A 13,052-nucleotide genomic window follows, 5' to 3' on the forward strand; every position below is an offset into this window, starting at 1 on the left:
ACAGAGGTACAGTGTAAAAAACTCTTTGTATTGGCAAAAGGGTAAGCTACACCATCACAGGTCGTGTTGTCCAGCCCAGGGAAGAAATCCTGGCTGTATTGCATGTTTCTAGACATGTCTGGGTCTTCCAACAAATACTACAGTTCCTGAAACTACTGAATACTGGAAAGTATGTTGGATTATTTCAGCTTGCCCCAAGTATCACTGAGCTATGACCATTTATACAGATTAAGGATATAACTGGGAGATTTTGGCCTATTTCTGTTGCTTTTATTCTCTTCCCTCTCTCGCTCATTATTTTCAGCTAACTTTGTGTCTTTCCCTCTATTTTGAAATGCATCTGTGTTCTCTGAAACTGCTTTGATTGCAATTCCATAGTGTGCTCTAAAAACCATGTCTGCCAAACTAACTTAAAATTCTTGATTAGCATTAGCTGGAAGATAAAGTGTTCAAAACATATACATCTATGGGTGTCTACATGCAAGGTACATTCATTGTAATGTCAAAAGAGTATTGTAATTTTTGTTTACTGTTCAAATATACTGTTATTTTTGCCAGGAATAACTTTATTATCATCATTGGCAGGCTACCTCCCAAGATATTGTTTTATCAGATTTCTTTACTGTCAGCCATGCAGCTGTCTTAGAACATCAGCATCCATCTTCTGTACCGCTGGCTCTCAATGTTCAGAAAAGAGAAAAATTGAGTTCCGTGAAAAACTGTTTGCACCTGCTGAGATTTGGTACAAGGACTATTTTCCTTTAGCTAAGAGACATGAGATTTTGCTTCGCAAGTACAAAATATATTGTGCATTATTTCCATGCATACTAGTTAAAAAAGAGAAAAAACCCAACCAAACAAGGATGAAGTCTCTAAGAAGTCATTTGACTAGAAAGCAAGACTCCAAAGTCAGCACTTGATGTTTCAAATAAAAATGTCTATAATGTACATCCAGACTTTCTGAAGTGCAAAATTACCCAGAGGTTCTATATAAATATATAGTTGGGGAGTATCAGAATAGGGATCAATGTTTACCTGCTGTGCAATAAATGCAACACCACATGTATCACATAGCACCATTCCAGAAGTTCAGAATTCGTAAGTATTTTAAGATTGTCATAGTGCAAATGGTAGCATTTCCATGTATAGTTTGAGAAATGGTTTTATGGATATTCCTGCTAACATTTTTTTTAACAAATAACACGTTGAATAGTGATTTAGTAACAAGTAGCTACAGCATTTCTTTTGTCATTATTGAGAGACCTAGCTATATAATATTATACCAAGAGAACAATATATTAAAAATATAAATACAGTAGGTCTGAGAAATAAAAAATGTCTCCATAAAGACAGAAGAGAAGAACATCAAAAATCACAGATCTTTTAGTAGATCTCGTTAGATTTCATCTATTATTGTATAAAAATCCACAGTGCTGGTTCTGATTTTTGGTAGTTTTTCCATCAATACTTTCGGTAGTGAATGCAAAGAAACATTTGTCCTAGTATATCAAATACTCTAACATGCAAAGACAATTGCTTTATTTACCTGAACCCTTGCTTGAAATGTATATAGGGATTAAGATGAAGTGCAAAGTCTTAACAACATGATGTAAGTTCAGAGTAAGGAAAGCTTTACCAACTCCTACAGTTAAAAAGACAGTGGCAGAAAATGCTTTTAACAAGAGACTAGCATAGGGTTAAAGCCAAATTTTTCTTGAACAGATGATATTTCAGATGGCCACACTATTCCAGATGCATCAATTTCCTTGAAAATCCAATCCATATATGTGCATATGCTGTGCTGGCAGGAGGACTGACTGAAATGGCCAAAACCCAAGAGCTAATATTCTTTTGGCCAGAATAATGCAATTATTATTTTCCTAGCTATCAGTCTAAGCATACAGAGCCATCTGTTATGCAAAGCAAACATACACATCTCAATTACAGAAAATGCAGTTGCCTTGACAGAATTTGGATTACACCACTAACCAGGGCTGTAAAATTTGTTTTAAGCTAGTGTATAATGGATGCCTTTCAGGAGTTTCCTAATTAGCATTTACCTGCTTAAACTAATTATCCATCCTTCTTCTTTACCAGCTTATTAAACCTTGTTGGATACTATGCATAAAACAGATTAATATGAGCATAAGACAATAATAAACATTAAAGTTCCGATTCTTTACTGTATTAGCAACATGGTGGCGCACCAATTTCAAAATTTGAGATTCTTGATACTAACTCCCAAACAGATTAAGGCAGGGATTAAAGCCTATTACAAAACAAGGGACTTTAATGAGATACAAGAATACTGATTTGAGTTAGAAACCGCTCTGTTTCCATTTCTATCATTTGGTTTGCTAAAGCCAGCACAAAATAACAATTACTGAACTTATTACAGCCAATTGCTTGCATGTTCTTCGAGGAGTTAATAAACCTCTATTCGGATTCTCACCAGACAATATTTAAAATTAGTCTTTTTCTGCACCAAATGTTAAAATTTCCCATTTCATTGTTGTTGGGGTGCAGCAAAACTGACAGTTGCCAGTGCTAACAGTTGCTTCCTGATAGCAGTATAGGTCCCAATTTAAAGGAGCTGAAATAAATATTATCTCAGTTTTTCTTTTTCTTGTCAGGGTGACTGCAATAGAAGTAGATTATCCTACTCTGAAAATCATCATGCAAAAATCTTTCTGCTGCATTTCTAAGCACAAGCAGAAAGAAGCTATCCTTCCTAAACATTTCTGAATGCTGTAGGATTAGGAACAAGCATCAACAAGCAACTTTCCCCCCACTTTTGTCCTGACTTTTAATCTTTGAAAAACAGTTGTCAGCAATTAAATGAAAAAAACCCCACACCCTATTATATTTTATAAATTTGTCTTTTCATATTAGTGAGCATTTGTGAAAGCGGCAAAACGTGTCCTTGTTGGAACCCTCCCTGCAAGACATTTTAATGGTCTCTTTCAGCATTTCTTGACTCCAAATGACTCCCTGTCATCGTGTCAGCTCCCTGGATAATGCAGGGTACTCCATAAACATCCAGTAATAGGACACAAGGGAAGTACTATTAGTGTGTCCCTTTCCTATCAGGTGTAGAGGTTTAAAGTTCAAAACAACTGAGAAAAGAAACTTCATTTTGTTCTCAATAAATTAATAATGATCCTTCATGGCAAAAAGTTTTCAGGCACAAGTTTGCCTTTTCTCAACATCCAATACTGATAGGTATGTTTTTCAATTACTTCTCAGAATGAACCAGATGCAACTTTAAATAACTAATTCAATAATCCATGCAAAATACAGAAACCAAATTATTATTTCTTTAAGAATGATAAATAGAAGAATGCGTCATACACAATTATGTTCTAGAATTGAAAGCATGTACTTACTTGGGACAGGCCTAAATAGATGGAGACAGTTTCTGAAATGTACAAAAATTTTCCTTCTTGATTTAGTGCAAATACAAATCCATCCAGGGACTATACAGTAAGGAAAAAAAAAAAAGTGAATAGATTAATAAAAAATTGTAAATTCCAGATAGAAATAGTTTCAAAGGCATCACAGAACAAATTGAGGAAAATGGTCTGATTTCTATGAGGGTGTTTTTAATTTGAATCTTTAAGACAATTCCTTTATATTCTGTCTATATATCAACAAACAAGATATGAGTATATTCCAAAGTTCAAGGACTTATAGTCATGCTTACATCTGCCATATACTGTATAAAATTTATCTCATGTGCATGACAGAATAAATACAGAAAAATAAAATGTTCTTAAATTTTTTACAGGAAGAAATAAATAAGGAAAACAAATAACCTTCCAATCACATGGTATGTAAGAAGATCAACCCCCATCCCCCAGAATCAAAGCAGAGAATTTCCACTTCCAAAAACTGAAAAAAAAAAAAATTCCTACCATCACTCAAACCACTATGGACCTCAATAATTTGTTAATTAATTGAGGATTACACACACATGTGCGCGTGCACACACACACCATTTTCCTTTTGCGAGACAGCAAACAAAGCCAATCAGCAGATTACTGTCAAATATGTTTACAGCTTAAGTCTACAGAAATGTTATGAATTTCATCCCTTTGGTGTAAAACTCTAGATCAGATTTTATTTTGACAGGTTCAAGTCTTTGGATGTGGTTTTCATTGCAACTGCAAAAATCAAAATACAACTACACAGATTAATGCATACCTTTTGAATCATGAGTGCAGTTAATAAACAAAGGACTATATTCTAAACTGACACATGGAGTAAATCACTGCACATCAAGATGGAAATACACCTCTAGGAATAAGAGCAAATCTTCACAAGGAAAAAGCTGCCTTTCATACACTATATGTGCCTTTACTTTCATGCTTTTTATGAGGCTGATTATTGGTAAACAAGCATTCACTATTGCAAAAGTAAAATTACAGAATTGCAGAAATTAGAAATGCTAAAACAACTCAGAAAATAAGAAACACCCCAAATGTTCGGATAAGCAAGAAACAATCCCAAAAAATCCCTTCCCAAATATTCCCTTGGGATAAAGTTATGTGTAAAGTAAAAATATAACTGTAGCATTTGAGAGATCAACCTGGTTTTGGAAGAAAAAATAAAGAGATGCACACAAATCTGATGGAGATGTATGATGACAAAATCATGTAATCATTTAACTCTTTTTCAAATACAGAACAGTGATTTCTGAGGGTTTTAAACTTTTTTATTCTTCTGCTTCTTGATTAATTTCTGACATGCTGCTGGTCAGAAGCTGTCTTTGGCAAGAGGTCACCCCTCTTTGATGTAGTAGGTGGTGGAATTGGTTAAAAAAATCTGTGTTTTCTAAAAAGAATAAACCACATATTGGAAAACAAACCCTCACTAAAGACACTGCATTAAAGAAAGACTCTGATTTATATTTATGAATTAATAAAAATGTAAATCTGCATAGATTTCCTTCATGTAAAAACATTTATATTATGCAAGCCATTTATGGCCTCTTATAAATCATCATCATTTATTTTCAAATGATTAACATCAGTTCCTTGAATTTTAACATCAATAACATGTGGAAAATTTGGAACAGTGAAGTTCAAACTTAGATCCAATCCAAGGACAATCAAAACCTTTACACATTTTGTCTCCTCCACTATGTATCTTTTCTTTTGCTACTATCCACTTTCCTGGTCACAGAAAGATGAGAAGACTAAATCTTTAAAGGTCTTGGTTTAAGTTTTCCTGATGCTCTGTCGCATGTTCCTTTGAGGAAACTGGTTTAATCCTCTGGTAGAAATAAAACTGAGACCCATCACCCTGATTCCCTGGCCACCTATATATGTTCTTGCTAGAATACCATTCTCCACAAGCAACAATAAATTGCCATATTGCATCAGACAAATGGCCTACCTGCAGTGGTCAGTTTTCCTGGGTCTGACAGCCTGTACCTAGATGCTTTAGAACAGTGTTTGAAATATCCATAATGGTTATGTAGGTAATGACAAGCCTGCTAGAAGTTTCTTTCTAACTGCAGGTTGTTACTAGTTGGCGTGACCATGATATCTGCTATTCCTTATATTTATTTTTTATAACTGGTGTGCTCAAGACTTTTTTTTCTTTTTTGGAATCCTGTTATGTTCTTGGCTCAATGGTATCTTGAGGAAAGAAGTTTCACAGGTTATTTGTGTATCATATAAAATCAACTTTCGCCTTCTCAGTTTTTTACATACCCAGGCTTTTAGCGGGGTCCCCTTGCTCTTTTACTCAAGAGAGTTACATACAGTTGGAGCACATTTATGATCTGTTCTGTTTAGTACGCTGCATTACTGTGGAATTATCTGGCATATCTGGATAGAGTTTTGTAAGAACAGCAAAAAATAATTCTCTGAGTCACTGATGGCTTTTCTGCTTCTTTTCTACACATCATCTTATTTAGGAATTCAGGCTTCTTAATGAAACAAAAGTTTGAGGAAAGCTTTTAGTACTGATTAGGCAGAAATGTTTTCCTCAGTGTTGTCTTGGAATTGGCTGAAACCAGTTTTGCTGGAAAAATATAAATAAATAAAATGATCTCTGGTTAACACAACTGTACAATGAAATTTCAAACTTCATAGCTAACATTTGGAAAGTCATCAGCAGCTAGGAAGACTGTTAAAGTGAAAAGTGTTAGACATCTTAAGCACTTGATACTTTTCCATGCCATTGACTCTGAAACTGTCCGTTCAGTTAAACTGTTTTAATTCTTTACTGTTTTCTTCTCTTTCTTTCTGGGAGACTGTTCCTTACTTTTGCCTCCTAGTTTTACAAGGGAGGTACTAAGGAGGGACCACTGATGGACAGGCAGGACCAACGAAGCATGTCCTCAACTCCTTTGGATCCTTGCGTGATTAGTCACTTCCCGTGCCATAAAATTAGTTCATTATGCCAACTGAGACTACTAAGTCGTGGTCAGTCCTTCGTTCTCCATTTCCTGTCCCTACTCCCTGAAGTTATGCTTGGGTACAAATACTGACCAAATTCAACATTTTGTTCAATAAAGAAAAATCAGAAAGTTTATTTAATCGTATTTTGAAAAAGCCACTGATTAATAGTTAATGGGACAGCTAATTACTCCCATGCTCAAAATACAAAGACATTAGAACAAAGGCCCCAAGTACTAAGCTCAAGTCCTAAGAAAAATGACAATAAAAATAGGGGAAGAAATAGCCATCTTCAAATACAAGGCAGTTCCTCCCACCAGTATGAAAGGGCTGAGATGGACCAGTTTTGTGACAGTGTTGTTGTTCCTTATACAGGTCAAACAGTAGTTCTGAAGGACTGTCTCATTCGTTATTCATAGGTATTATTTATGAATATTTATTATTTAAGTAATGCGTGTTGAAATTTTTCAATTTTTCATAAAGCGTATGTCCTTTGTGCATGCCAAGAGAGCAGCAGACTTCAGAGAAGGTGGCAGGCAACATAACAGAGGTTATGTTATATACTGAAGAAGAGTATGGGATACCATTGTGTGCTACCTATTTACAAACAATTTTGTTTTAATGAGAAATCTCTGGAAGTGTTATTCATACTACCTATGTATAACTAAGGACACAATAAATGTTAGAAGGGTACTGGATTTACTAAGCTTTTAAATCTCTCTTTTAAAATGAGCACCACTATAATTTCCAGCCAGAATTTCCGAACAGTTTCACTGTAGTTCAAAGGCAGATAGGATTCCTGTTTCAGATGTTCGACAGTTATCATCAACTACAATATAGCAATAGGGACTGCAAAGGTAACTGGTTTTCATAAAATGTCCTATTTTCATCGAAGCAGATGCCATGAATATAAAGGTAGAGCGTCTTCTGTTAGGAAAATATTCTTGAGTTAATTTCTTTTTTATTTTTATAAATGAAGCTGACTGTCATAAACTCAGTCCTATCCCATCTAGCGTGGCAGCTGGAAAAGGGTCAGGGTGACCCCAAATGCCCATTTTGAGCAAAATCCAATTTAAGGAAGACTGGCAACTTCTTCTTTAAACCTACACTTACTGGTTTTATGCAAAATGTGATTAAAGCTGAAGTTCCCTAATACTTTTGATTTCAGAAAACCATTATGTAGTATGCTGTTTCAATCACCACAGGCTACTTTTTAATTTTTTTTTTTTTTTTAACTGCCCCACTGTTTTCAACAGGCACCAATTAAGATTCTGGGGTCAAAGGGTTAATTACATCTTCTTACCCACTATGTAGAATTTTCTGATTATTAACCAAGCTTGGATTACGGTGAAAAAGAACCAACAGAAATGTTAACGCTTGCCCCTCCTCGAGAAGATTTATCATAATACCATGCTGAAATCTATATGCTTTCTTCAAAGCTGTTAGAGAATGAAATCTTAGAGGAAACACTAAAATAAACCCTTTAAAGACATGCAAATAGCTGATGTATTGAGCCAGTTTTCTTACTCCTGAAAACTGTTCTAAACTAGCCAGACAGGACTAATATAAGATTTCCTTTGTCACATACCAGCAAGTCAATGTGGTAGACATGAAGGAAGCGAGACTCAGATGTAAAAGTCACTAGCTACAGCACCTCTGAAAAATAATGCCAATAATTATAATTTATATCCTCTGACATCAGAATAATATGAAAATGTAAAGCACAGGTTTTTAACCCAAAACACTAAGTGCCTCTTACACAGTATTTGTAGAATAGTGAGGTTATTTCCCCTCAGGATATGAAACCCACTGTACCACTTTGACCGAATATGCACTAATGTATAATGCATCGTACTAAATGGATTTATATTTGTCAGAGGAATTTTGTCCCAGCCATTTTTGCATATTCCCACTACAGGCAAATTTAATTCACTGGAGTCTTACTACAGTGTCCTTCTGGAGAATATCCTCATATTTCATACCATCCATGAAGTCCCTAATTCTTTCTAGTGTATTCCAACGCTGAAAAAAACCCTGTTACCCTGACCTAAACTCCAGTTAGAGTGAAGAATTACCAGTAGGCTAGGTTATTTTAATGACAGATTATTTTAAACTAAACCTTCACCATCTGTTCCACCCCCTAATTATGAATGCAAAAAGAACATATTTCACAATTACATCAGTAAAAAGATATACATGATTTAAATGCATGCATGTGTTCTTTGTCCAACGCAGCATGCATCTGTGATGTTTTTCTCATCATTCAGGCTCTGATCAGGAGATAGGGGCTGGGGAAGGGAATACTCCCCCTGATAAAACAGATTAATAGATACACTAAACTTTTTCCTGGCAAACAGATCATCTTAATTACAATTTTTCACTGTTATGACATAATGATATTATAACTGGAGCTGAGCATTAATTTGAGGACAAAGCCTGTCACCAATTAGACATACAACATTCAATAACAGCAAAAATATTTTACTCTTTTTTTTAAAAGAGAGGCCGTATTGGATGCAATTGACATCTACAAAAGCAAATAGTCCCTCTCTTATAATAAACATATCATTGCATAATTTATTTATTGTGTTACAGCATGGCTTAAAAAACATGATTTACTAAAGACAGCAACAAAAAAGTAAGTTTCATTTCAACATGGCAACCATTCTTGGATGGGGGATTTAAAATTAAATAAATGGCATAAACGGTGGGTAACAGAAATCTGATTCAAAGCTTCAATGCCCATCTACTGTGTTCTCACTATTAAGACATCAGAGTAATACCCTCCAGCAACACCAACAAATATACAAAAGCATAACTACTTAGGTGGAAAATCTGACCTTGGGCTTTCACAATTATGTACTATCAAAGAACCAGAGTATTATTCCTGGAAACAGGATTTTACGTGGGATGTATTTGATACACATGAACAAAACTGAGCAACTAAAGTTTGATCATCCACTGACTTACAAAAATCTCTAAAAGCTTTATTCCTCCTCTTCAGTCTTTGATCCCTTGCAATAAACAAAACAAAACAAAAGCCCAAATAAAATAAAAAAGGCATAGGACTTATTGCAGTGTTCCTTAGGCTACCAGCTTTTACCATCGAGTAAAAATCCCAACATCAAACACATAGAAAACCCTGTTTTCAACTCTCATATCCCTACCATTTTTTCAATCACAGTCCAATGTGACGGTTGCATGGCTACACGACCATAGACTCCTTGTGAATTAATGACACATATTTGGCAACAAAGCAACATGTATTTGGCTCCAAAACAACTACAGTAAAAAAGATGAGGTAAGAGGACAAGCTCAAAGGATGTGGTTAGAATGGACTTTGATGCCAGCTTCCTAATTTGTCATCTTCGTGCTCTTTGCTCGTGTGGTCAGGATGCAATTTATGACAACAAGGAAGTGCCAAAAAATAAATGTGTCAATAATAAGGCGGTCTGCTTTATAGCTCGAAGCCAAGAAATGAAGGAGGAAGAGTAAACTTTACTGATTCCCTTGATGCATCTTTCGCCAGACTTACAGAGTAAGTATGTTTATGTAACCAAAGCAGCAAAAAATTGCAGGGGCAAATTTACTACTTGATTAGAAAAAACAGATTTTGTTCCAGATCAGAACCATTGCAAAAGTGGAGAGTGTAGAGAAGAAACGTTTAGAGGCAAGAATAATGTTTAAAGGTGGCAGTTGGGTTCTTAAGGTGTACTCCCAGGTTTATTCACTGATAATAGATCGACAGATACCAGAGATGAGCCTGAGACTCACAGAAAGATTACAAATCTATAAGCAGTGGGAGTTCAAGAAGAAAATCAGAGATTAAGAGTTTGACAATTTTTGTATACAAAAGCAATAAATGACTTTTAGGGATCTCTGCCTTGTAGATAGCAATTTAATTTTTTTCTAGAAGGCCATTCTATATTGCTGCAAAATCCCAAAGCTTCCTGACTGCATAGAGGAAACTGTACCATGAAAGATATTAGACTTGCTGAAAAGTTGGCATCACAGTAGGGGAAAAAAAAATATCCTTGGGTTATATTTCAATGCTATTAGAAGACAGAAATAGTGAAGCTTACTAATGTAAAAAAAAAAAAAAAAAAAAAAAAAAAATCCAGGACAGATAGCTTGCACTTATTTTGCACCCAGTTTATCACAGGATAAATTTTTAATTTTTTTGGCAAACCCCCTCATATAACATGCAGACAACTGTATCAATGCCAAAATACAAATAAGAACAACAAAATTCAGTTACACGATAGAAGCCTGATGATCTTTAATTATCTCCGTGAAATTTTTTGGTCAAGTATTTGCAGTGTTTTGCTATATCCTCTGTATCTCTGCTCATTATTATGCTTCTGTTTGATTAACTGATCTAAACTGCTGGGCTGAACTGCTGAAATTCTTCATGCAGGTTTTCATGTAGAAGACACACTGATGTGCATTGAGGGAATTAAACTATTTGTTAGAAGTGGTCTGATGCTTTACCCAGTACAGCGTTAGCTCTGCTGAAGTCAGCGGGCTGTGCGGGTTATTTTAACTCACGTTAGGCTTCCATGGCATTAAGATTTTAACTGCCTGATGACCTGCTACAACTTGAAGCTTTTGGATTATTTTTCAGCGACAGTCAGGAGGCAACCTCTCTTGAGTAAAATATTTTAGAAGGTGAGTAGTACCCACTAGTGAGAGATAGGAAGTATGAGTTTACTTTCTTTGCTTCTTTTGGAACTAGTGGAAAATGGTTAAATGATACATTAATCTTTTACACAACATGCAGACAATTTTATAGTAGTTTTATTGCAAGAAGACGTTCAGTAAACTGTACATTCCCTGTGTCTGCATCAGTGGTTTCCAGTCTGTGGTCTTCCATCTGACTGATTTCAGCCTGAACTATTCAAACTGAAAACTGAACTATTCAACAGTCTGGACAATCTGAACTATTCATTCTGGACAACTTCAGCCCGAACTGTTTGAAGGGGCTGTGTAAGGTAACTGAGAAAAGTATGCTTACTGTCTGTAGACTTATATTCACCACACAGTATTTAAACCACCAATGGACAATTTTTGGGATCCACTGGTACGCACACACACACAAAAAAGGTTAAACACTGGTGTTCTCATTGACAAGTGCTATTTTTCATTGTCCATTCTTCTGCATAAATGATTCATTAGTAAAACAAAACACTGGTTTATATTAGTACATGCTACACTAACCACTGTTGAAAACCTCTGGAGTTAAAATCTTACTAGGCAGAATGTTTATACTCTCTTTGCTATTCTCTTTTCTGAGAGAAGGGCTATATATATTAGTGTAAAGAAAAAGGGAGAAAAAGGACTCCTGAAGGAGGGATTCAACACTGTCGCACTTAATTAAAATTCAATTTTGTGGGAGTTGTGTATTAAAGCACTGACCTTTCATCTTTATGATGCCAATCCCTGATGAGCTCCTACCCTTCAATTATACAGGATTCCTCGTGTTGGTTCCAAACTGTTTGGACAGCAGATTGTGATGCCAATAACTGCATGCCATCTAATACAATTGACTATATCTATTTAGGATGAGACTTATCATACAGAGATTACATTATACATCTCTTACCCTGAGAATGTGATCCCTCCGGGTCAGGATTTAGCGTACACCTGGCTGTGGACTGGCTTTGCTTTGGATACATAGGATTTGAATATCAAAGTGGCTTCTGCCCTTCAGCGGTACAACTGTTCCAATCACATATGCATTTGTGCACTGAGAGGTGCTGCCCTGAGTAAAGGACTTGACACTGTATGCACCTGCATAACGTTTACTACCGTAGGTGCCCAAACTGAAAGAGTAAGGTGACCCAGTAGCAGAAGCTATGATAGTGAAAGTTGGCAGAATGAGGGCTGAGTCCCCAGACCTGCAATTCGGACCACAGAGCAAGAGATTGTGGGAACCTGATCTGACTGGAGCGCTGTGCAGGTAGAAGCACCTATACAAGCACAAGTGATTGTGGGAGTAATAAGTATTGTTGTGAATGTTATTGTTTCCAAAGCTGCAAGCTTAAACCCCTTTTGTGTTATGTATGAATATATCAGTTTATGTAAGCTCCATTCAAACTGATCTTATATTAATTGTATATCTGCATGTTTGGTTAGCTTTTCTTTCAATCTACACAATCTGACACTATGTGAAAGTAAGCAGATAAAGATATCTAAATGTCTGCTGTCTAAAAGAACTAGGTGGAAAAAGTTTAGGGAAAAATTTGTGATATTGAGTTAATTGCACTCTTAAAATAACACCTGCACTCAGTAGGTACTCAGATGCTCTGGTGATTGATCCTGACAATTGTCTTGCTAGAATTAGACCTCTAGCCCAGAACTGAGTACATGTGTTCTCACTTGCATAACGCAATTTCATACATATGAAGCAGAGAGGCTGTGCTCAGGGAAGAACAGGATGAGGGGCTTATGTTTAGCATATTTCATCTATTAGATGGCAATACAGACAACCAAAATAGATTTGAATGAGAAATTGAGTTGAGTTCTTTGCCTAGCATATCATCCTGATTTATACTCTTCTTGAAAGAACATGTTGAGAATACTTTATAGACAATGGAATATAGAGATAATAAGAACACAGAATATTAAGAACAAATCCAAAATCCA

At 35.7% G+C, this 13,052-nt stretch overlaps 1 protein-coding gene across 5 annotated transcripts in view; it reads right to left on the minus strand.

Moving 5' to 3' along the window:
* Positions 1 to 13,052, minus strand: part of NPAS3 (neuronal PAS domain protein 3) — a 606,658-nt gene that overhangs the window by 180,793 nt on the left and 412,813 nt on the right. For all 5 annotated transcript variants that reach the window (XM_059819747.1, XM_059819748.1, XM_059819746.1 and 2 more), the window contains one exon: positions 3,387 to 3,476. In XM_059819747.1, the coding sequence (XP_059675730.1) occupies positions 3,387 to 3,476 (90 nt within the window). The remainder of the gene's footprint in view (positions 1 to 3,386; positions 3,477 to 13,052) is intronic.

Source organism: Gavia stellata, chromosome 7 (assembly GCF_030936135.1).
Source record: "Gavia stellata isolate bGavSte3 chromosome 7, bGavSte3.hap2, whole genome shotgun sequence".
NCBI classification, from domain to species: Eukaryota; Metazoa; Chordata; class Aves; order Gaviiformes; family Gaviidae; genus Gavia; species Gavia stellata.